Source organism: Eublepharis macularius, chromosome 5, assembly GCF_028583425.1.
Source record: "Eublepharis macularius isolate TG4126 chromosome 5, MPM_Emac_v1.0, whole genome shotgun sequence".
Lineage (NCBI taxonomy): Eukaryota > Metazoa > Chordata > Lepidosauria > Squamata > Eublepharidae > Eublepharis > Eublepharis macularius.
Window position 1 is genome coordinate 77,385,924 of NC_072794.1, and position 26,435 is coordinate 77,412,358.

The 26,435-nt window shown below is 39.2% G+C and overlaps 1 protein-coding gene across 1 annotated transcript in view; it reads right to left on the bottom strand.

Annotated features, from left to right (window-relative positions):
* Nucleotides 1–1,280: 1,280 nt before the first annotated feature.
* The window catches only part of ALG6 (ALG6 alpha-1,3-glucosyltransferase), a 46,389-nt gene continuing 21,234 nt past the window's right edge, over nucleotides 1,281–26,435 (bottom strand). Inside the window, exons 4-15 of the mRNA XM_054981184.1 lie at nucleotides 21,638–21,727; nucleotides 18,873–18,961; nucleotides 12,215–12,297; nucleotides 11,107–11,171; nucleotides 9,749–9,934; nucleotides 9,113–9,248; nucleotides 7,381–7,466; nucleotides 6,932–7,016; nucleotides 3,359–3,429; nucleotides 2,388–2,456; nucleotides 2,039–2,237; nucleotides 1,281–1,528 (exon numbers count right to left, since the gene is read on the bottom strand). Coding sequence (XP_054837159.1) covers nucleotides 1,331–1,528; nucleotides 2,039–2,237; nucleotides 2,388–2,456; nucleotides 3,359–3,429; nucleotides 6,932–7,016; nucleotides 7,381–7,466; nucleotides 9,113–9,248; nucleotides 9,749–9,934; nucleotides 11,107–11,171; nucleotides 12,215–12,297; nucleotides 18,873–18,961; nucleotides 21,638–21,727 — 1,357 coding nt within the window. The 3' untranslated portion in view covers nucleotides 1,281–1,330. The remainder of the gene's footprint in view (nucleotides 1,529–2,038; nucleotides 2,238–2,387; nucleotides 2,457–3,358; nucleotides 3,430–6,931; nucleotides 7,017–7,380; nucleotides 7,467–9,112; nucleotides 9,249–9,748; nucleotides 9,935–11,106; nucleotides 11,172–12,214; nucleotides 12,298–18,872; nucleotides 18,962–21,637; nucleotides 21,728–26,435) is intronic.

Genomic DNA, 26,435 nt, shown 5'->3' on the forward strand with positions numbered 1-26,435 from the left:
TTGGGTGTCATTAGCATACTGATGACAGCCCAACCCAAAACACCGCACTAACTGGGTGAGGGGGTGCATATAGATGTTAATATCTAATACCTCCCCACCCCCCCCCCACCCCCAAATCATCTGGGCATGAAGATAACCATAAAACAGCAAAGAATTCCAAAATAGATTGACCATTTTGTATCAACTTCAGTTTTTAAAATGTACCATTTGAATTGGAGGAAGTATGGAATTTCAAGGCTATTACAAGAGGGCAACAAAAAGACAGATTCTGCAGCACGATTTAAGGGCCTCGGTGATTTGCTGCTTATACATTCCTGCTGAAGTGCTGAATTAGAACAAAATATATACAAAGACTGATCATTTTATTTTGGCTATAAAATTTGCAGATCTCCATCACGGTGAAGTTTACATGAGGATATATACATGAAAAATAATGTTAGCCATCACTGCACCTTGGAACTCTTGTTATGGACTTCAGCTAGTATAGAGGTTAATGCTGAAATAAGACTGTCATGTAAGCATGAACCATGACACCGAGTCATGAATATTAGTGCAGTGGCCTTGATGATTTTAAGCATATCATATGGTGTCTAGTGAAATATTGTACAAGGCAGTTTAATGTATGTAATCAAATAGGCTATAAGAAACAGCACTTAGTAGCAACAGGCATGAGTTACTGCTGTAACATATAGTTCTGTATCTGTGACACATTTCATTTTTGGAAGTACATTAAATTGATACACTGATACTACTAAATTAATTTGGGAGATTTTATTTAAACAAACTGGTACAGGTTGCTGAGTCATCCTCAATGATTTTCAGGATAGAAATGACCTTTCCAATTTGTACAATGCATCTAAAATTATGGTTCCTTTATTGCATACGTATAGAAAAAGTCCATTTCAAACACACTTCATAGATCCAGAATAGTTAGCCGTGTTAGTCTGTAGTTGCAAAATAGTAAAGAGTCCAGTAGCATCTTTAAGACTAACCAGCTTATTTGTAGCTTAAGCTTTAGAGAACCACAGCTCTCTTCGTCAGATGCGTCTTGACAAAGAGAGCTGTAGTTCTCGAAAGCTTATACTACGAATACGTTGGTTAGTCTTAAAGGTGCTACTGGACTCTACTATTTTGCAAACACACTTCAGTAACTGACAGTCCAAAAACAGGATAAATTGCCATAAACATTTTTGTCTGGTTATCTCCAGGAAACTGGTGAAACAGAAGAGCCTCTAATTATACAAAATTTATGCCAATAAAAAAATTAAAATAGAGATGTGTGTTTCTTGACAACTTTTAATCTTTAATGTTTGTGAGTTGGCATTTGGAACTAATTGGATTTTTTCTGATTTCGGCTATCTCTCAGTTCCCATATGGTAATGACATTAAAATACAACAAGAAGAATAGAAAGTGCAAGCAGGATACAGCTGAGACAGCTAGTGGAAATAAATCTGGTAGCTTTTTTGGAGGATCCAGTGTAGCACTCATTAAAGTCAGGATGCCCATCAGAGTTATTGAGACAAGGAACTGGAAGGAGGAAGCAAAAAAGGGGGACTGGTTATCACTGATTTACAATGTCCAATAAGTAGTTTCATTGCTTAGGTGCTCTGTTTTCATCATCCTTACAGAGGATATTTCAGTAAATAGAGTATGTCGCTAACATGACATCTTATGTTCTAGTTGCTAGGGTTGGTGCAAACTAACATTAAGTAATAACAGAACATCTAATAGCAAAGGATTTCTAATATCTGTTGTGCACAAAAGGCGTCCTTTTCACTAATGTAGAGAGATGCTATTGTATGATGGATTTGATTTTATTATTCTTTGTTATAAAGTGTTTCCTTCTGCCTAAATGTTCCAGCAGCAGCATTTACATGGAGCAGACTTTATGGTAAGTCTAACAAGAGGGGAGAAACAATCTGGCAACTTTATATGATGGCTTGTGTTGCACTCAAATATAGAAATAAAACTCAGCATGTATTCTTGTGACACACTAAAGCACAAAAGATGGGACAGAAGTTTGTATAAATTACTTACTGCACTCTTCATAAGATTTGGAAATGTCCTAAACCAAGGAATGTATCTCCTGAGAGAACTGGAAAATGTTTTCAGCTGCAAATCATCTTCGGAAGTTTTTTCAAATATTGAAAAAGAAGCTATACACACAGTAAAAAAGGCCAGTGTGGTCACAATATAAGAAAGGAGCAGGCCATCCTTCAGAAGGAGAGGGAGCATACTGTTGAGACACACAGAAATGAATGTAGGCTTCTCTCGAGACTGCACTTCCAGCAACTCAAGAAGAGAGACATATCCCCAAAAAAGGCAAGATCCCCAAGTAAAGGCAAGATGGAAACAATTCTCTAGAAATATTAACACTCAGACTCACCTAAATGTTGAAACAAGCAGAAACCATGTTGACATAAAAGGAATTTCATTTATAACTAAGCAGACTGGTCTGGGGGGAAAAGAGAAGCACATAAACATTGTCAAAGCAACATTTTAGCTGGTGAATACAAATTCTGCTGTCACACTGTTTCACTACTTCTCACAGTTGGCCTTACTGTGGATATGGGCATCTTCCTATATGGGTTAGCGTTTTTCTATTCATGCAACTGCTACCACTGGTCACACTGCTTATGACAATCTTGTCAGGCCCAATGCAGACGAGTTACTTTAGAACTTGAAATGAATTTATGTAATGGAGAGTCTACAGAAAGTTCAAAAAGGATTCTTTTGGGAACTAAATCCCCAAAACTCTTGAGATGACGGAACTGCAATGCAAGCACCTGACTTCAGGGTTGATACTATGTATGACTTCAGCGCATGCTCAATATTCCGCGGACTGGCACATATCAGAACCTACCTAATTTAGTTGTTTCTTCTTCCACTTTTCAACAACCTTAACACTTCCAGATCTACTTTCCCACGCTGTTAAAGGGAAAGCAAGAACTGCCTAGCCTGAGGGGACTCTGTAATATCACCCTTTTGAAAGCAGGATTTGATTTTACAAGGCAAGGACATAAAGGTCACCACCTTGGGCTGCACAGACCAGCTGTTCTTTCATACACACATTCTGAGGAAGTGCTATAAAGATGTCTTGTTATTCCAACCTTCTAAATATTTTATACTCAATTTTTGGATTTAAAAAAGGCCCTGGAATTACAAGGATGTGCTAATCCCTCCTCAAGGACAGTGCAAGTTGTTCCCTTGCTTCGAGGGCTCAAGCCTTATTCTCAGCCAAATTCCATGAACCATTGGATCAGCCCAGCTGTTTAGAAATTGGACTATATCACACACATATTCCTTTTACCAATAGGTGAGGAACAAAATATTTTCTGTGTTGAACCTGCTACTTACATTGAAACTAGAAGAATAGATTTTTCATGCACTTGGAATGAGAACAGAAAGAAGGACAATGCACAGCTAACCTTTTAAAAAGAAAGTTAAGTGTTAATTATGGTGCAATAAAGGTATTTTCATTTCGATAACCATGTCAATGTTTTTGATATTTGGTCAGAAACAGCAGCTAATGTATTTATGCTTATACACTGAAAGGCAAAAGTCACAGTACATATCTATATTTCAATTTCTATATATTAAGTGAAAATTCTGAACCTTGGATGTATCTGAGAGCCAGTATGATGTAACGGTTAGATTACGATCTGAAAAACCCAGATTTAAATCCCTACTCTGCCATGGCAGGTCACTAGGTGACCTTAGGCCAGTCACTTTCTCTCAGCCTAACGTACGTCACAGAATTGTTGCAAGGATAAAACAATGTTTACGTGATTTGGGGCCACTTTGGTGAGAAAAGTGGGACATAAATATCTACATAAATAAATCTAAATATATAGAAAAGAGCCACAAATTTTCAGAGTCCAAATTTCAGTATTTGGAGGACTTGGAGCACAGGTGCATTGCCCTTGGGGGGGGGGGAATGGTTTAAATCATATATGGAAATAATAATCCTTTTTGAAATACAAGTTTTTGAACAAACATACACGGTAGTTTTAATTGTCTCTATAAGTTCCAATACTAAGAAAGTACTTCCAGGTACCTACATAACAAAATGGGATAGTTCGCTTATGTTTTGACATTTTTGTTTACACCAAGCACTTTCGATTTTTCTAGATCTACTAGGCTGACAAATACTTCAAACAGGCCTCTGACATGCTCTGATTTTTCACTGTAGAAGCCTGATATGGGTAGTTAATCCATTTGGGGGTGAACTGGGTGGGGAGGGGGAGCTTTACACTTTCTCAGGTTATGGAGTGGTAAGTAAGAAATACTTGCATTACCCTAAGTTCCAGCAGGCCTGCTAACTGGATCATGGTAATTTATGCTACCAAATACACTCTAGCATAATTAGGCCTCTTCGTTTCCAGAGAAAATTGTGAGAGCATTTTCCTTTATATGGGTTAGTTACTATCTTGTGCCTCTGCAACATGGCTAGGAGGTGTGCACTGACAAAGCATTTACAGAGAAGAGTGAACACTGTGAAAATAAATATACCTCATATACAAACAAGCATGTGTTTAATAGACAAAAACCTATTTTCAAAAAGTGATCAAAATTAAATAAATTCTTTCAGGAGAAAGGTAATAAAAAAAGAAGCTGCAGTTGCAATTGATGGAACAACAACAGTAACATTTGATTTATATACTGTGCTTCAGTACAACTTAACACCCCCTCAGAGTGGTTTACAAAGTATGTTATTATCCCCACAACAATCACCCTGTGAAGTGCGTGGGGCTGAGAGAGCTCTAGCAGAGCTGTGACTGACCCAAGGTCCCTCAAGTGGAGGAGTGGGGAATCAAACACGGTTCTCCAGATTAGAGTCCCACTGCTCTTAACCACTACACCACACTGGAAGAATGACTCGTATTCACAGCTACCACACAATTTGTTTCTAATCATTAAATACACAGCAATAAAGAGCAGCAAAACAAGAGTCCATTTTCAGAAACAGACTTCAGAGGATGATCAACCTTGAGATAGCTTAATAGCAAGGACAGGCAAACTTTTTCAGTGCAAATGCTATTAAAAATGCAGCATCTGCTTGTAAAGATTTGGTGTGCCAGCAAACAAAATTGGGCATGGAGATGGGGACTGTACTTGGAGTATGCCAATCCTCAGTGGTACTGCCAGTATCTCTTGACTGGACTGGTAACTGTGCAGGTCTGCAAAGGCCTGTTACCTTCTCCTGTACTATTGGCCCAGTGCTGGCAGCATCTCAGTTGTTTGGGTGGAGATCAGGCCCTGAATGCCAAGTGAAATAGTTTTGAGTACCTCTGTGAGCATGCATGTCGCAGATGGCTTACTTCTATCTCAAGAGATTCCGTGTTATATTTTCCTATCACCCAGGCCTTTAGACAGAACTGAGCATATAGTCTGACCACTTCACTCAGAGACATGTTAATTGAAAAAGAACAAAAACAAACTAATAATGTGAAAAATATGGTCACAACTACCAAATAATATGTTGCAACTTGTGGGAAACACCCATTGGCAGAAGACATCACAAGATTTCGGCAGAGAAAATTCCCTGCCCTGCCTCCTTCCACCTAGCAGGCAATCCTTGCAGTTCTCATTCCAGATGTTGTCATTCAGGTCAGCAGCATGTGCTGCTTTGGATTCTTCCAATGTATTCTTGCTATTAAAGGCCCTATCTCTATTCTGTCTAGCTATAATATTCTGCTCCCATATAACCAAAGCCATTAAATCGCAGCTCCTTATGGAGGAACAAAACGAGGACTGTGAGCTACTGCTAAAGCCACTTCAAGCATCAAAACAACATTATCACATAGACTTTAGACCATGGCTGATCCAATATTCACAGGTCCACTGTGATCTTTATTTTTTTTGCCCTAGCATTTAAATTGTGGCTCAGAGATGAAATAGGTTATACAGTTATATTCTTTGGTTCCTTTTAATAGCCCCATTTTGTAAATATAAAGGTTAATATGATTGTGGGACATTTACTTTCAACAAGTTCACATTGGATAACATACTTCCAATCTTGAAGACTCCTTAAAGTGACAACATGTAATTTACAATGGCATCTACATAGGCCAGATTGATTATCCTACCAAGCTGGAAATCTGAACTATAATCTCTGAAAAACCTGCCAGAGGACCTCCTAGACTTTGACATAAAGGGCAAGGTGGTATTAGCTGACAAGAGCCTAAGAAGTACTTCACGTCACACCACACAAATGTCTGAACCTGTAATGATTGTTAGTGGATGGAACTGCCCCTTTTCACACATCTCTGTTTTATTTTCTCTGCTTCGCCCAGCCCATCCTTCGCTCTAAATGGTCATAGTAGGAATGATGGAGGTGGGAGAGGACATACATTGTCAAGATTTGTACTTACTGTAATTTTATTTTATTTTATTCGACTTATACCCCGTCCTTCCCATGAGCAGGCTCAGGGCGGCTTCCAACAAAATATATTGTTAAAATACAATAAACCATTATTGCAAATAGCATAAAATCCAATATTAATATACTTTAATACAAACAGCATAAAAATCCAGGTGCCACCAAACAAATCAGGCTACTATAAAGTCACTACAAGCCACGGGCACCGCCATGATGTAACTCCAGGGTGGCTGCAAAAGGAGGGAGTGGCGGTCAGAAGAGGGGACAAAAAGATGGCCCCTAGTCAAAGGCCCAGTGGAACAGCTCCGTCTTGCAAGCCCTATGGAACTGTGAAAGGTCCCACAGGGCCCAGATCTCCATTGGAAGAGTGTTCCACCAGGCCGGGGCCAGGGCAGAAAAGGCTCTGGCCCTAGTTGAACCCAATGTCCCTCAGGGACCACCAAAGCTGTTTATCTACAGAGCCCAAGGCCCTGTACGGGACATAATGGGAGAGGCAGTCCCGTAGGTATTTTAAATAGAAAAATAGAAAAAAAATGTTGTATACTTACCAAAGCATATTTAAATCCTTTTAGAGAAGGCTGAAGGGTTAGTTTTATACAACAGGGAAGTAGACTCAGAAATGTTAAAGCAAAGCTATAAATAAAAATAATAATTTCAACATATTAAAACCACATCAATTTAGTACTACTTGGATTCACCTATTATATTGATATAATTAGGTATCACTACAATTTGTATTTATTGAATGTGACAACCAATAAAATGTCAATAAATGCCAATAAAAATAGTTTATTTTAAAAAATATCTCCTGGTATGTTTTACTACTAGTTAAAACACAAGCAAAAATCAGCAACTTAAAAATGTTTAAATCCGTTTTAAAGAGGAGAGAACTGGTGTCACAATCTTTATTACAATGTACTAAAATACTGTCTTGCAATCATTCCAAAACATAATACAAATAAACTGAAAGTCAAGTAGGACTTCTGTTATCACTTACCTCAGTTTAAACTGTGTTTGTGATGACAGAACTGTCTTAATTTTGATAAGGACACTTAAGGTACACCAAATATTGGCTACTTTATCCTGAAAAAAATATTTTAAATGCTGCATTATTTTTGATGGGCATTATTTACATAATGAATGGCAGAGACCCTCCAGATGCATGTCTATTGCCAAGATTAAGTGCAACACTTACACTTGTGTGACCTTGATTCAAAATGGTGCATACTGTTTAAAATAAGCAGTTAATTAACAAAAGCACGTTCTTAAATAAAACGCCAAATTTCATCACAGTCATTGTAAATATTCAATTATAAAACCATCCATTCCTAGAAGTTTTCAGGTTAAAAAATGACAAACTTTTTTTTCCAAATGTGAAGCAATGCTAAATTTTGCCACGTTCTACTACTAGAACATATTTAGCTCTGCTTGCTAGTTGCGAGCAATGACAGAGTTAACCCCTAATAAATCAAGAAGTCTAAAGACATTAGCAGTTGTGCTAGGATCACTTTCCAAATTAAATTTGTAACCACACAGCTAGCATGCTCATGAAACTCATCCCTAAACAGCTGCTTAAATCACAGCTGTGTAGACATAACAGCGAGAAAGCTACTACCAACAACTGAGCTGTCCGTTCTTATTCACTTGCAAGTGTACAGAACACACACTGCAAATCTGCTGAAGGTGACAAGTGCTTGGCAGCACCCACAAACACATAAGATGCCTGCTTAATGGCCAGCAAGGTTTTACAACTATCCGCACTCACAGGCATCTCTGAAAATGGGAACCAATTCAAAGATCCTGTCACAGGCACCCCAGTATAAACTTACTGTGCATTGCTTACATAGACAGTTTCTCAGTTTATCCAGATTAATATCTAAATCAGTCACTCCCTTGGTCAGCTCTGAAATATTTCAGCTAACTTTAGACCCAAATTCTTGGGATATCCTAGATAAACTGAATTAAGTTTCTTTATTATAAAAAGTAGGACTTCATCAGTAAAATCTAGCAATGTATAAAATAAACACATACAGTAAACTGCTGAAAAGAATGTTGGTTTATGAATTTGTATATAATTCACATTTCACACACACGTGAGGGATAAGATCCTAATTTTTTCTTTCACCATTCCAGCACCACTATTACTGTGGATGTCAGGGCTTTAAAAAGTAAGTCTGCTATCAACTTGTATCTCTATTTATCTCTGGTAAAGCTCAGTCATGTTTGTAAATCAAACCATTCTACATTACTCTCAGCACCTTTAGGCTTTACTTCATCAAAGCAAGCTGACACACTTTAACATATCAAATCAAGGCTTTCAATGCCTTTTGAAGTATGTAACACTGGACCATCAATCCAAAGACTATTTTGGAATAGTAAAAAAGAAAACCCAGAATGAGTTTAATGCAATTTTTAGATGTTCTAGTTACGATGCAAGTGTACTCTTAATTACTATGGAATCTATTGGAATGGAAAAATGTAAGGCTGAGCTATAGATCTGACGACAGGATAAATGTTGTCTACCCCTGAAAGATACCAGCTGAGCTAGGGGTTAAATACTGGATTAAATAACTGGCAAGAAATGACGGCCAGAGAAGCCAGATCATATTACTAGCCCTCTGGTGTATCTTCCACATGAAATCCCTAAGGGTCAAACTGAAGGTTTCTCAAGGGAGCTAAAAATATAAAACATTTACAAGAAGTTTAGAAGGGGAGGGAAAAAGGCATACCTCAAACAAACCTCGATCAACTGGAAAGAGCCTTCTAAGTACTTGTAAGATTTGCTCCACTTCTGAACAAAATGGAAGCCAGCAGACAGCAAAGGAAACAACGACGATAGAACCCAGTTTAATTAACAACAGTAATCTGTAATATAAAGAAATAATCCAGAGCCTGAAGAGGAAAACTAAGAGGTTGTATGAAAGGAACTAATAATAATGCTAGCACATTTCCAAACTTCAAGGCTGACTTAACACTATGTGCATGAATGTGCAATAAATAACAAAAAGTGAGAGATCTACCAGCAGTCAAGATCAGAGATAAGAAAACTGTTAAATGTCAAAAGACACACTAAACTTTTTATCTTCTAAATCTGTGTGTCCATTTGTGACCTGTGCTTAGCTAATGACAGGTGTTGAAGAGAAAAGATAGTTGTGTGTATTTTGATACACTACGGACACTCTTAAAACTACTTCGTATGTTATTTAATGACTTAGAAGAAACACGTTCTACTGGGGGAAGGGGGAAAGAAGAATTATAATGACATGAATCTTCTCCAAAAGCTTAATCAAGAAATGAATGACATGCACAAATTCCCAAGGCACGGCTGCCTAAATGCATACCAGATCCATTTTCTGGATACTCACCCCTTTCCCATCAAGCCTTTCTTGAAACACTTTCCCAGAAGATAGCAGAAGAAGGGCAAAGAATGATAGAGCTCCATTTGTTTATAGTTTATGGCTAAACAAAATGCTACTGAGCCCAAAAGATTCAAATCACAGGACAGGCAAAGCACTCCCCACAAAGCAAAGCCGAGGCTCACAGAATTATATATGGTTTTCATGTTAAGGACTGTCCATTAATAATAGGTGATCAAGAATATACTTTACCATGACCCCCTGCTGGCTACCAATACAGATCTTTATGCCATAAAATAATGTGATCCAGACAAAATGTTGAGGCCCACTGATTAAAAGCAAGGGCCAGCACAGTCCAAATTTTCCAGCTGAAATCGGTGCAACTTCAAAGTGCTTAACTTCAGATGAATTGTACCCTGAGTGTTCTGGATCTGAAAGATATAGCTGAAGCCACATTGTTTGTCTCTCCTCCATAAAATATCTCATTATAATATTATTGGAGTCCAGTGGGAAACAATCTCAGGAAAGCAGATTAGAGGACATAACAATGGCCCAGCTCAGTGACTCCGACTCAAGAATTTTCAGAGGAAGAGCCCAGAATGGTGACTGAGGAGGACCAGCAGAACCACTGAGGAACCTGTGCCTACTGAGAGGCCACCCTGCCAGAGCCTGCGAGAGAAACCATGCCACTGGCCCATGAGTTGGCTGCTAGGCTTCCAGGCCTGTAGCCCCACCCCCAGGACCCATTCCACAGAAATGGTGACAGCGGAAAGCCCCGGCTAAGGTAGCAAAGTGCCAGACTGTTTGCAAACTTCCCTGTAAATCTATAGTACTGAAATACTTATTGCAGGATGCTGGCCAATGCACTTCTCACCCTCAGGAACTCCAGCGCCTGTCAGCAGTGCAGCTGGACCCAATTAACCCTCAGCCTACTTAAGTTGAAGCCTAGGAAAAGTGGATCGACTGGACCGCCAGGCACAAGCCTTGTTACCAGCTACAGCCCCAGACCCTGCCCCACTTGAGGAAATTGGATTGGGCCTAACTCCATAGTGCAAGACATGCATGGTTATTCATCCATGTAGGAATCATGGCCCTAGGAATAAATTTTCTGGGAGACAGAAAAGACTACTAGTGAAAAAAGAACATGGAAGAGATCCATGGCTTTCTGCTAATGGATTGCTAGCTGTATTTTTACATGTTTTCTTATGTAATCTGTACCCAATGTATCTTTCTCCTATGAGTGAGTGCATTTAAAATACAAATCTTTACAAGCAAAGTTAAACCCTGCAGATTATGTAAAGAGATTGGTGCTGAGTTATGACATCTAGTTTGTTGATATCCTACTGTCACAGAATATGTAAGGATACTGAAAATGTCCATAATCAATAAGAATGAGGCCTGGATACAGCAGTATGCAGAGAGCAGTAGCAATCTGTCAAATAAAAAGCCATTCATTATTTTTTAAAAGTCACTTAATCTTGAAATAGATCATCATGCCCTAAACAGAACATATGACAGGTATCAGGCAATACGCTTCATTTCTGCCATCTAAAAAGAGGCAAGCAAGATCGTGGTGGAGTCGAACGCAGAACTTTTTTGTCTTACTATTTCACAAATGGGCCAAACTACAAATGACATGCAAGATTCCAGATAAGAATTTTCCTTTCCCTATGGCCAGGAGCCTGACTCCTCAACAGGACCACAGTATGGGCAAAATGGGTTTTGTCTTTCCTCATGGACTACTATGCCAATACTACACTTCTCCCCTCACCCCAGAAAGATTCTTCTAAGATTTCCCCTGGATGGCAAGCAACAACTATGGGAGAGGGGCTATTTCCACTGGAAAAATGGGGGGGGGGTTTAAACCCTTCTCTAGTTTCATGGCTACTAGTAAGTCTAGATATAATTTTAGATGTGCAGCAGAAGTATTAATTAAAATTACCTCTAATACATGTGCATTTTCTCACAATGAGATCTTTACCTACTTCTGCTGTGACTTTAGAAGTAGAGGGTGGGATCCTGTCAAAAAGATCCACACAGTCTCAAGTGTGTGTGTGGGGGTAATTCCTTCTTCCTGTAGCAGCCTTCCAACTCATACTTCTAGAAGCAGTATTTTGGGGTTGCTCCAGTAGGAGAGGGACAGCGAGGTTGTACTTTCATGCATGCAATTTACACAAGATGCAGCCCAGATATCTCAAGTTGAGCCAGTTTGTAAATTACAAATATATCATGCTTTCCTACTCCACATTTCTTTGTTCTGTACAAATTGGGTCAACTGACAATAGATTTTATTCTTGTAAGGCATTCTAGTAATTGCTGTCAAGACAATTTATTAACAATAAATGAACTAATAATTTATGTCACTGGAAAATATATTCTGATTATGTTACATGAACCAATTTCATTCCTGTATCTGGCCTCTAAACAAAATGTTTTGTTTACACATAAAGCAAGATTTTAAACAGTCAGGCCAACCTTCTTCTTGGTTGAGGTTTCCCTTAAATAGCAACAGTACAAGATTACTGCAGGTATGTAGATTAGCAAATCAGCAACAAGAACTGCAAGAGAAAAATTGTGTAAAAATCACATTGATATTGTTTTTTGATATACAGGCAATATTGTGTTTTTCTCCCTCCTATAATGTCTCATGATGGTTGACCTGCAATTATTCTTGGTATCTGAGACTTAGGTGAACTTTGTGAATCAAAAGTCAGTCAGGATTAACCCTTTAGTAACACAGGCATTAACTATACACTATTCAACCCAGGTACAAATACCAGACTATAATTGCCCTCAAGACAGCAGGACTGGTTCAATATTTTTTTCTATAGTTGACATTTTCCTTCTGCTGCAAAATACCAGCATTACTAAATAATAATTATTTTTTGTTAGAATTATCAGATAATCAAATGGAAGTATGTCTATACCTTTAAATACACCAAGGAGCTGAAAGAGGATACAGCTGCACCTCCCACTCTGTTTCTCCTCTAGTCCCTTCTCCTACCTTCTTCCCTACTTGCTGTGTGATAAAACTGAATTCCTGCAGGGGAGGCAATGTGGGAAGGGTCCAGTGTAGCAGCTGTATCCCTCTGTCATTGCTTTAATATTTAAGGCTATACAGCAGCTGTATCCTCCATCATTACTTTAATATTTAAGAGTATAGGCACTATCTCCAAAAGAAGACATGACAACCCTATATGAAGAAATGCTTTAAGGAGCTTTAATGCTTTAAGGAGCTATACTACATGTAGTGTTTTTGTTGGCATTTATTTATATGTCTGCTTCTCTCTCTACTGGGGACCTAATATAGTATAAGAATAGTATTTCTTCCCTCCTCCATTCTCCCCCACTGCCACCACCTGTTAGCGGTCAGACTTGCCCTCACAATATTAAAAAGGATTATGAATATGGCTAAGCCGTAAGCTCCTTCTCTGACTGTGTTTCAGACACAAAATACTGCCCAAGCAGGCAGAAATATGGAAGCCAAATCCCGGTCAGGAGACAGACTGTTGTTAGCATGTGAGATGACAAGCAAGGCCAGCTCTGCCCCCGACACCCCTGAGATGTGCTAAAGATCCTGATACAATAGGACCTTCCTGGAGTTCCTGAATTAATCACTTAAACACATCCTACCAATGTTCCCTTAACCCCTCTCCTATTCTTAGGTAACTCAGGAAGCTGATAGCCTCACCCACCTCAACTTCACAAATCATTGGTAACTTCGTGAATCAATATTGGTAAGGTAACTTATTAGTAACTTGGTGAATCATTATTGGTTACTTTAGTTCCACCCAAGAAAACCTAATCAAACCTTCCTAGTTCTTTGTCTCACCCCAGAGACGGTTTGCCAGTTCATTGTCCCACTTCGGAGACAGTTCACCAGCTCTTTGTTTCATCTTGGAGACAACTTCTCAAACCTTTGTCCCACCCTGGTGATGAACCTGAGTTTGGTTCTATGAAAACCATAAAGGCATCTGGGTAGAAGAAATGTGTTAGATCTGAGTTTGGTTCTATGAAAACCATAAAGGTATTCTGATAGAAGAAATGTGTTGATCAGTCCATAAGAGGTCCAGACTGATCTCCATATGGAACTTGTTTTTTCCACCAGAACAATGAAGTGAAACTTTGCAGTTGATATATTGACAGGGCTTTGTAAAGTGAACCTTTGTAGTTGACCAAAACAGTGAAGTAACACTTTGTAGTTGACCAAGCAATAGAACAAAACTCTGTAGTTGAACTATTAACCACTGAATAAGAGAATCATGGAGTTATATATTCATGTATTAATGTAATGTATTAATGCTCCAAAGCAACAGAACCATACTCTGTTGTTGAAGTATCAACAACTGAATAGGAGAATTGTGTAATGATTACCTTCTCTGATGCACCCCAGCAGAACCTCAAAACATATATAAGCCTTGTTTGTAACCTAGCGTCTGGGGAGAACTTGGGATGGTTCTCCCCAGCTGTAATGCATTAAAGCTTTGCTTTTCATTCCAGACTCAGTCCCCTCGTGTGTATTGTTGGTTTGTACTTGCGAGGATCCCTATTGGGCTAACACTGGGAACAACCATTAAGTCTTTGTTTTCGGGGCAGAAGATGCAATATTGCCCCTAGGTATGTCCTACAGTATAATTGGACTGCCCCTCCCCCATAGCTGTGTGCGTGCTCTCGGATCCAGCATCCACCCTCGAACTTCTGTTCGAGCTTTTGTGCCTTGATGCACTGGTCGCTCAGAACTCTCTCTCCTGGATGCCCTCTTCTGGATGGTAAATATCACCCAATCCTTCAAACTCTATTCAACTTTCACCACTGCTTTCCAGTTAGTTCTGAGTGTGTGTTATGTGTTTGCTGCATGCTCATGGTTTTTGTTATTTTAAATTTAAAAATCCCTTTTTGGATTGAAACTTCTGTCTGGTCAATGAAAAAGTTCTCTAGCCAGGACAATCCTCGTATACACACATGGAGATTCTGAAGTTACCTCCTACTTGCTGCCTCTCCTTGCACACTAATCCTCCAACTTGCAAGGAGACCTCATTGGATACACACCTTGTGAGAGAGTTTAGGCTGAGAGAGAGACTTAATTAGAACCAGTGTTAGTGGTTTAACACTGACCACTACATCTCACTAGCTCTCTTCTCATATAAATTATTTGAACAGCTTCCATGAGTTTAGTAAAGAGACTGATATGTAGGATACATGATAGAAGTTTATAAAATTATGCAGGATTTGGAGAAAGTTGCTACAAAGAACTTCTTCCGCTCTTATAGCACTAGAACTTGGAGTCACTGAGTAAAAAATGCCAGGCAGTTGATTCAGGATAGATAAAAGGCAGCACCTTTTGGTCTTGGGGGTTGATCCCATAAACTGCCTTGCCTTGTATTGTCTATGTGTCTTAATCTAGAAGACCAATACTAAAACTCCTATATTGTAACGTCTGACAGATTTTTTTCTCTGTGCATGTGCTCCAGAGAGAGAGAGAGAGAGAGAAATTTCTAAAAATGTGTAAAACTAATGGTCAACAGTTAACTGTATTGAATTTTGTAACCTTGATGCACTTACTTAATGGCTATTGTTAAAAGAATGTCTATCAATTTTCTTAGTTTGTACATCAATGGTTTGTCAAGCGTGTTGATTTGAGCATTATTAAAGACCATTTCAAGGGTAATTTGGTTCTAGTGATTTTTAAAATATAATCAATTACTAGGGACCAGATAGAAAGGTTTGTGGCCAACACAAGAGGTGGTGTGGAGGAGTGTCTGATTCTACACAGGATAATCAAAATTAAGAAGACACTGGTGTGTTATAAGGGATTTTTACAGGACTCCAGTCAATCCTGTAAAGAAGAGGAAGATTGAGCATAAACTAATAATGAGGTATTAGGCTGTCGGCTAAGTTTCTCAGTGATACTGCAGACCATGTTTTTCTTCATTAACCACCACAAACTGGCTGATTCCGCACTTCCAATCTTCTTTATAGATCATTTGAAACGGATTTTTTCGTGTGCGGAACAAAAAATCCACCTCAAATGATTGATAAAGTGCATTGAAAGTGTATTGTTGAAGGCTTTCACGGCCGGAGAACGATGGTTGTTGTGGGTTTTCCGGGCTGTATTGCCGTGGTCTTGGCATTGTAGTTCCTGACGTTTTGCCAGCAGCTGTGGCTGGCATCTTCAGAGGTGTAGCACCAAAAGACAGAGATCTCTCAGTGTCACTGTGACACTGAGAGATCTCTGTCTTTTGGTGCTACACCTCTGAAGATGCCAGCCACAGCTGCTGGTGAAATGTCAGGAACTACAATGCCAAGACCACGGCAATACAGCCTGGAAAACCCACAACAACCATGCATTGAAAGTGCATTATCCAATGTGTGTGGAATCAGCCACTGTCAATTAATATGCCTATGAAAATGATCACTGTCTTATCCCACTGGTTTTAGTCATAAGGGCAAATGAACACCAATCTTTACGGTTATTCATAGAGACATTAGAAAGTTCTGGAAAAGTTAGGAAAGTAACAATATAATAACAAAAGTTCTGATCTGCTATACTTACAATTAGTTGGTTTTGCATAGATAGATATAATTCTATAGATAATTCTATTCATACATAGAATTATAATATATAATTTGTCGCCAAGTAGGCCCCCTCTCCTGCTTTAAGGCCTGCCATAGACTGTGTTAAAGTTTCCTGCGTTGCTGCTTTACTACTACACAAAGATTGCCCTGCACATGTGTGTTCTGGTACACGTGTCAGTTTCCTGCCTGCTTGTTAATTGCCTTGCTGCTGCAATAGACTGTGCTAGTTGCCTGACTCCATGTTTGGATAACTGCACAAAGGACTCTCTTCCTGGGCAGCTCTGCCTAGACCTGTATCTGGACTCCCCAGTGTGTGTTTGGACTTTGTTACAAGTATGCCCCATGCCTGCATTGCCATCTGCCACGGACCGTGCCTGTTCCCTGCTTTGGACTGTGTTTTATGTGCTGTTCCCCCTGCCTCCATGGAAGCCCGCCTCATCTGGGCCCAAGCCGCTGCTAGCAGGGGAAACCTCCAGCGAGCCTGGCTAGGCGCTCCCTGGTCAGTTCCCGCCTGGAGCCTCCCGCGGGCCAGTCCCCGAGCTTGCCCTCGCTACCGGGCAACCTGCAAACCAGCCTCCACCATGCCCTGCCGGCAACCTTGTTCTTAGGCAGCCAGAAGACCGAGAGAAGAAGACTGCTTTGAGAAGCCATTTCGGCGAAGCGGGCACACCACGTCCGCAGCGAGAGTACCTCGCCCCGCTCTGCATATCTTAGGAGCCGCCCCGGAGAAGGAACTAAGTGCTGACCATCCCAAGCACTTAGAGAATGCATCTCAAAGAAACCTCCGCATTCCAGAGCTGATGACATCAGGACAAGCCCTGTCCGCTGGAACATCCATTCAGCCCACTCGGATTTCCCCCTCCCTCTTTTGTCCCCTCTTCCTGAGGTGTCACTTATCGCAATCAGATTCCTAAAGTGGCCCATCTAAGCCATTCAGTAACCCATTAGAACCTTTTGTTTTAATCTGTGAGAACCACCAAGTACAGCACCAGCCCCAGGGTACGTTTTAGAGTATTTAAGCTGGTCCCTCAGACCACACGGTGCTCAGGCCATTCCTATCCAGAACCCCTTGCTGTCTGACCGTGGATCCATTGCTGGCATTGGACCACCCCGCTGTTGTGTCTCTGCTCCGCTTCAGGATAGTGAGTATTTCCCTTATCATCGTTGGGAACCTGCTAATGCAAACATCTCTATATTTCTTACTCTGTATTTCTTAGTCCTTGTATGCTTTCTTGTGTGTATGTGCAAGTTCAGGCTTATGCCACAATATTAGTAAATACACGTGTTTATTGAACCTATTTGTAGTCTGCCTCTTTGTCACTAGAGTGTCTGGAATCGGGACCTCTGTAAACGTTGGTTAGATCCACGCTAATTTTAGTTACAGACTGCTAAGCTAATTTCCCCCTTATAAAAAGCAGTTCTGGTAACAAATTCCAGAGATTTTGGGAGAAACCCAGCTTCATTAACTAAATATTTAAAAGCCCTCTGTGTCATTTTCTCTTTATTTAAAAGATGGCAGTAAATCTTAAAAATACTTTCACCAACCCCAGTCAGTTCCAGGTAAAAAGCCTTTTTTATATTGCGTCTTGAAAGTTCCAATACATTTACAGAGACATCTTTAGAGTCTAAATAATGACTCTAATTCTGGATGGATTTGGTCAGTCTACGTCAAATTTCACATTATTTGAATATTGTAGAGAAGTTAAAGATGCACAGTTAATAATGTTTATGAATTCAAAATGCTATTAAATCTGATATAGCAGGACTTAATAACACTATTATGAAAAATGAGAAAACTGTTAATAATACCCTTATATCTAATATCCTTTAGATATGGTACTCTAACAGCAGCTGTCTCTATAATTCCTGGTTACACAGGTACAATCATATAGCCTGTGAACATATAAAGCTGTTTCAGACCATTGGTCTATTTATCCCAATACTGTATTCTCTGACTGGCAGCAACTTTCCAATGTCTCAGGGTAGGTTGCTTTCCCAAGACTGCTACCCGAGAGCCAGTTTGGTGTAATGGTTAAGAGCGCGGGACTTTAATCTGGAGAACCAGGTTTGATTCCCCACTCCTCCACTTGTAGTCAGCTGGGTGACCTTGGGTCAGTCACAGCTTCTAGGAGCTCTCACAGCCCCACCCACCTAACAGGGTGATTGTTGTTGTGGGGATAATGATAACATACTTTTACTTTGTAAACCGCTCTGAGTGGGTGTTAAATCATCCTGAAGGGTGGTATATAAATCAAATGTTATTAACTAGAGGTGTTGAGAATTGGACACGGATCCATGCACATGCAAATCAAGCACTCTATCACTATAATATAGTCCCTCCGTAAAACCACACTGCTAATAACCAATCTAATTACAGTATTCTTGTCAACAACACAAAGTTACTTAGGCTGGGACCACTGCAGATTATAATGCAAAAAAATAGTTGGTAGGTACCTTTCCATACTTATCTCCATGCATCTATCCCACCCCCAAAACATTCCTTGCTTAGCTTAGCAGCAGTATGTTGAGCTCATTTTGAAATACTGTAGCTTTCTACCTGTTGCTCGCATGAATAACTTGTGTGGTTGACTCTCATGCCCACGAGAAGTGTGCAGAGCAATCCAGCTTGGATTTATTAACTTTGCCCTGTAAACATAAAAAGGAAACAATTCTACAGCTGTTTAGTTTAGCAGTACAAACAATATGCACATACTGTACTGAATAGTAAGTAAATACTGATTAGCAATAAATTGAACTGAAAATAACTCCTCTTTCACATATTATAGAACAAGATTACACGGGGGTTTTAAAAATGTAAAAAAATTGAGAACAATGGATTTTGAGCAAATTTATCACCTATATTCATATTCTTCATCTTGGATTAATCTGTGGGATTTTCCTGCTATAAATCCAATTTTTGAAGGCTTTCCTTTACTGATTGAAGGCCATTCTGAAAAAATACCTTAGAAATAATCTTATAATATCTCAGTAAATACATCACACTTCCAAACTTCTTGTATGATTTCTGACAGTTCAAACAAACTCTTTAACATGCATCATCCTCGTATCTATCTGTTCCCCAAGTTGAGAAACACCACCTGCAAGCTTGAGCACCTGAAGCTTTAATACTAGGGTGTGAAGTCCAAGTTCTGTAGGGACACAGTACTCCTTCCCTTTCCACAACTCACAATAGGAAATATTTGCATGAATATGTAAAACTACTTTCCTGAACCTTCCCCATGGCCTTGTAGCTTCTGTGATCACATAAAATTCTGTCAAGATTGGAAAATGATCCAAGATTGCTATTAAAGCACATGGCCACAAAACATTAAACAACATAGACCTCTTATGTTCCAAAGGCTTAAATGTTCAAATATTTATTCCAAGAAAGATTACTGTTTATATAGAATATGTCAATATCATACTAGATACAAAAAATAACCTTATCCACTAGATAATCAGGACATTATGAACTGTCTCGCTTTTGGTAACTTTACTAAATGGTCAGCACAATCATATAGTAAAGACTGGGCATATAGTTTGTAAGTTGCCACGTATAATAGTTGCATAATATTTATTTTACCAGATACACACATCTTTATTGTAGATAGATCTGAAACACTGTAATCTTATACTGGTAAGAATGGAAGAGTTTCCACACACTGCTTACAAGTAGCTCCTTCCTATTCCAGCATCAAATATCGAATTATGTAAATTTATATAATTGAAGGCAAAATGTCCTCATGGTTTCACAAATAAACATAATGCTTTTCAGTAGCATCAAATGTTATACAGGAACTTCAGTGCTACATAGAACTTCCAGTGAACACTGTCTTCCCCATTCATAATAAATTGACTCTGGAACTCTCTCCCCAGGGAGATTTGCCTGTCCCCTTCTTTTACCATCTTCCGCCAGTGGGTGAAGATGTTTTGTTTTGCCTGGCATTCCATCAATGATCCCTCCTCCTTTCTCAGTATTTTAACTGTATTTTATTTTTGTATTCATTTTAAGCTCTGGTTTGAAATTATTTTAATGATGTATTTGTGCACTGATTTTATTTATTTATTCGATTTATACCCTGCCCTCTCAACAACTGGGCTCAGGGAGGCTTACAACATAAAATATACATCAAAATATCATTAAAGTATAAAACTAATTTAACAAACCAAATGCAGGTGCCTCTAACAGTACACAGCTACTATAAAACTATCAAAAAGACCATGGGCACAGCCGTAATACAAGGCCCAAGGCAGTCGCAGGTGGGGCCTGGTGGTCAAAGAAGGTAACAATTTGCTGGCTCTCAGCCAAAAACCCGGTGGAACATCTCCATTTTGCATGCCCTGCAGAACTGTAACAGGCCCTGATCTCCAATGGTAGTGTGTTTCACCAGGCAGGAGCCAGGGCAGAAAAGGCCCTGACTCTGGTCGACGCCAGGCGAATGTGCCTTGGGCTGGGGACCACCAAGAACTGCTTATCCACAAAGCACAAGGCCCTACAGGGGACATAATGGGAGTGGCAGTCCTGCAGGTAAGCAGAACTCAACTGGGAGCCAGTGCAGCATTTGAGTGCATCTTAAGATGAGACTTTAATTTGTTAACCACCTTAGTGACCTTATGAGGGCAAAAAAGTGGGGTAAAAATATTGTAAATAAATAAAATACTGAAGACAGGGCTAGCTCAACCCATTTTGCACCCCAAGCAAACCCTGTGGTCGCAGCACAAGGTAGGGGGGCCACTGACACAGCCCACCTGGATCCATCAGTTAGTACAGTCAATTTCAAGGACATTTAATAAACAATGTAAGAGAGTCTATAAATGTAAATTTGCAAGATTTAAAACAAGCAGAAATCCAATATAGAGCTGAAGAAATGCTGAAACAGAGCAGCAATTCTAATACTGCCATATTAAACAACATAGTACCCAGTAGGATCATAACCAAGCAACAGATAGCACACATTGTCCTTGAAATTGTACTACCTCAGACTGTGTAATCCACCTTGAGTCTCAGTGAGAAAGGCAGGCTATAAATAACATAAATAAATACTCCAGCTTTCCAAAGCCTGCCTTTGACCCAGGTAGCGTAAAATAGTTGACAGGTGTAAGCCAAGTGCCATCCTCTGTTCGTTTAGATGCTTGGGTCAATTCATTCAGACTGAAGGTGATGCACATACAGAGATAACTTATCATAAATGTGGAAAGCCTTCACGTAGTTAAAGTCTCAGAACTCTCACCTATCCAACAAACTTCTGAACCAGGCTTAGTATCTCACTCACTTTTGGGAAACAAGATGTATATAAAATAATCCTTACACAATATACTTACACATAAGCACACAAAAGACTGTGATAAGCAGTAAGGGGTGGGTAGTCAAGACCCCAGTACTGTAAATTATTGTCACTTGTGTTGAAATACCTGAAAAAAACCAAAAGGGAAACCCTGAAATGAATACAACGCTACATCATCTTTGAAAAGTAGTGTAATTTAACTTTGGTTTAATAAACAAATCTTCCATTAAATATATACAGTTGCAGAATGTTTTTATTTTCCACAGAATCTGTATTACAGATTTTTTTCTACAAATAACTTATCTGGACTCATACTTACTCTGGATACAATTGTCAACGTCTGTGATAAGGCAGAAGAGAAAGCCTTATGTAAAATGTGTTGAGAAACAGATTTTAGAGATAGAATGATCCAAAATCTATTGGTATATGTAAAGTCTTGTAGAAACTCTTGTTGTAAACATAGTTTCTGTTAATTTCATTTCCATCTGCACATTTGAGGATGTCCAGATAGTTGTGGTATTCTGCAGTGATCTTGAGCTGACATGAATATACCAAGACCAACAAGAAAGGTTTGGGTTTGCCTTGACAAGATAGCAATTTGGCTGTCATAACAAGAGCATCAGGCACTGAGTCAAGTGGTGCAACTGAAAAAGGAACAGAAAATTGAGAGCACAAAATAAAACTGAAAAAATGTATTCAAGCTAGGCTCTGAGAGATTCAGTGCCAACAGAGTCTTGGCTAGCAACCCTTGATAGCTCTCTTGGTTAAAGAGGCATTTGGGGTGCTCTGGGACTACTATTTCCTTCTCAGACATTTCCATTTCTTCCTTATTGTAAAAGTTGTCTGATTCCCCTGTTTGACAGTACCAGGAAGAAATCCCTTCCTCCCATGTTTGAGAGAAGGTGAGCTTCCCATCCTCCTTGGAACTGAAGCCATCCAAGATTTCCTTGAAATTTTCTATATCCTTCATTGCCTCAACTTCGCCACCCTCAAGAGTAAAGGGAGGGGAGTAAAGAAAAAAGGAAGTAAGCCACTTTTTGTGCTCTTAGTCATCCAGGGTGAGTGCCCTGCTAGATCCAGGGAGGCATTCAGAAAATGGGGATTGGAAGGAAGGGCAGGTATCTCTACCTAATTCCACAGTGGTGTTCTGTCTCCCTGACTGCTTCTCTGTGGCTATAAACACCAAGCCAAAGCATCTACCATCTTTAATGGCACACGGGCTATTCCCACCAAAATCAGCTACTGCTGAAGAGGATCCTCTGAGGTGCAATCTAATTGTATGGCATGCTCTTCTCACCACCTCTGCTTATCTGCTACTGGTTGCTCTTTACACTAAAGAAACTCCAGTGTAAAGGAACTCAAGGGTTCCACAAACAAACTATAATGAAGTTTTTATGTATTTCCATATATTTTTAAAGGTGCCAAGTGCTAATATAGTGCAACAATCACCAAATCCAACTATATACAATATAAATATAAAGCTCTTCACAATAAACAATCAGTCGTTATAATCAGGATCAATCAATACTCATCAAAGTCCAACCGGTGAATAGTTCATTAATCAGTATTTCAGTATTTCATGCAGATATCAAGACCATGACCTCCAAGTCCATTATCCAGCAGGAGAGCTGAAGCTGAGTGTTCCTTCGCTGGTTAAGATGCCCTCCCTCTCAGAGTGAGAATGACAGTGTATAACAACTACAGATTTGTTGTATGTTATATTAGTCTCTTCAGCAAAAATGCTGGGATAAATGGTCATTTCAGTTGCCCTTCTTGGCAAAATTCAAAGAGAAGTTTCTCAACAACTTAGTCTTTTTATAACATTGTAAACTGTACATTAGTAAACAGTGTCTGTTTTGTACAGCCACTTACAGTTTATAGTTGTCCATAAGTTGGAACAATAGGCTTCATATTTACCTCAGCACAATAAAATATGACCTTGGAGTAGAAAAATAATAGCACAAATATCAAAAGCATTAGTGAGCAATAGTGGCAGATGTTTGTCAGGGCAGAATTCATTGCATTCCACAACACCCACAGCACATTTCAAACAGATTTTGTGTATGTGATATTTTAGTACCTCAAGATATTCTGGAATCTGGCTTGGGAGTAAATACACCTGAAATACCATTTGTGTGTTTTCTCTCAAAAACAACCAAAATCAATTCATACTTAACTCACATTTACTAAGTAGTTATGCAATCTTCTGCAGAAGCTATTCCATAATTAAGACAAGTTTCATGCATCTAGAGTTAATCTTTTTTGCTCAAAAAAGAAAAAAAGACACCCCACCAAAACAAAACAAAACCCCCACAAGACTCAGCCTGTGAAGATAAAGAAAAATGACTGGTGATTACTGTCAAAAAACATGGTGCTTAGGGGGAAAATACCACTCCAGAGCAAGCATATCCAGACTGTGCTATTGATTTACAAAAGATTAGGAGTTTCTGAAGACTTAAACCTACCTGAACTGTTGTAACTTATTGATACAATGCTCTTAAATAGGTGACAAGGGTCATGAACTTGTTCAGACAGGCTAGTAATAACAAATTCAACTATTCAAATAAAATAATCTCTAGAGGACAGTATGAAGTACAAAGGCGACAGATTTTCATTCATATGACTCTCCTGTACTTATGTTTCTGTAGAGAGAGGCCAGAATTTAGCCACATCTTCAAGTTGAAAGGCAGAAGGTTTTATTCAATGAAAATAAAAGTTACAAAAATAAGACATCAGATCCTTTAAATCTCTGTGAAACAGAGTGACTAGAATTTTATAATTGCCAAGGGGCAAGTTCTCAGCTTTTCCAGTCTATCCACTCAAATGCAGCCAATTTTTGACATTTATTACAATAAATGATATTTCTTGAATACCTTATGAGCAGCCTGAAGTATCTTATGAACAATTCATGATAAATCATATTTCTTAAAACTGCATCTCTGCCCCTTATCCCACCATTCAAAATTTGTCATGCCAGGATAGTTTATCTCCTTAATTTGAATTTTAATATTCTGCAATGTACTAGTTAGTATCCTACTCAGTTCATGCACTGTGCTCTTATTCAGTATTAGATTCCACAGGAAAAAAAGTTTGTGTATGCTGGTAGGGCAAAAAAGATAAGATTGGACACATTTTTAACTAGCAATATAAGAAAAGATGCTGTCAAGGTTGTCTTTGATAAATATGCATGGGTTCCACAGAAAGACAGGAAAGAAAGGCAAAAAGATTTAAATTCGTGCCTCTGGCTCAGAAAAATCATAAGCGGGAAAACTACATACAAATCACATTTGTAGTTTACAGCCTACCTTTTTAATGCACTTTGTTTCTGAACAAAGGAAGTGAACGTGAAGTACATGACAATTAGAGGTGTGCAATGGAAAAATTTCCATTTCAGTTTTGGATCCAGGGTTTCCAAAGGAACGATGTACCAGTATTGGTTTTCTCTAGATGGGGCATTGCCAGCTCAGACCTAACCCATTTGGTTTTTTTTCTATTATCATGCGTTTGGGTTCCATTCTTTATAATGAGGGCTTCCAGGCTCTTTGAAGTAGCTGTTTTTGTGCTTAACAGCACCGAAAATCACACAGAACAGCCCTCCCTCTACATCACTGATCCATTGAGTTTTTCCTCAGTTACACTACACACCCACGCACACACACACACACATTAATGAACCCTGAAAAAGGTGAGTGTTGCCCAAGCGCAGGCAGGCAGCATGATTGAATTCTCTCCACCGCCTAAACAGACCTGTGTTTTTTTCCGTAAGTTTTCCTTTGTTGTAGACAGGTGGGATTGTTTTTAAAAGGGTATAGTAGTAGAATGGCTCTCAGGATGAGGGGAAAGCAAGCCTAAGAAGGTCTACTCAGATGTAAGCCCCAGCCTATGATTGAAATCTGCACATTCCCACTTCCAAATGTTTCCAAAGCCGAAAGGCATAAAGGGGTCTCCCCTTACGAGGATCCAGTTGGCAAGGAGACAATTCCATTTTGGGGCGGGGGGAGATGCACTCATGCACACATTCCTCTTTCCCATCAACAGACATAATTAATGTAAGAGCTATCTTCCCTTGGGGTCCAATTGGTGAATGCTGTTATAAAAACTAAGATGCTGCCACTGCTGCTACATAAGAACAAAAACAAAGTGAAACACACAAACCTTTTGTTGGGAGTATATTGTTATAATTCGGTTTCCCAGATCTGGTACACTGTTCCAGAAGCTGCTTTAATGAAATGAAACAGTGATTTCTGGGTGTATTTCTGGCTCATTTGTTTTGTTTTGCACACCTCTAATGACAATATCATTCCTGCATACATGAATAATGTTAAAAGTGAAGCTTCTTCGAAGACTTTTCAAGATTAGCTTTCAGGAAATGCCATCTACGACATAAACTCCAGTGGATTACTATCTATTGTTGCAAACAGTTGATTCAATAAAATTGTAAACAGGCAATACTCACTGGATGTAGAGTACAGTACCTACCACTGATAAATACCCCCTCATTGTTCTTCATTCACTTAACTGTAAATTCCAATATAGACCATTAATCTTTATAATATTGATAATGCTTACAGACCTTTCTTCTTCCCCTAACATACTATTCCTGCATGAACACATCTTTGCAACTTCATTATAGTTCCATTCATTATTATATTGTATCTATACCACTTGTATCCATGTTCATCAATGGAACATATGGTGCTGCCCCATAACAACTCACTACCACTGACTATTTTAGCGTCATATACACTGTAACTGGCAACAACTCTCCATGGTCTCCAGCAGAAGTCTTCTACAGTCTTGCTAATGGAAATCATCATCTTTTTAAAAACCTGTTT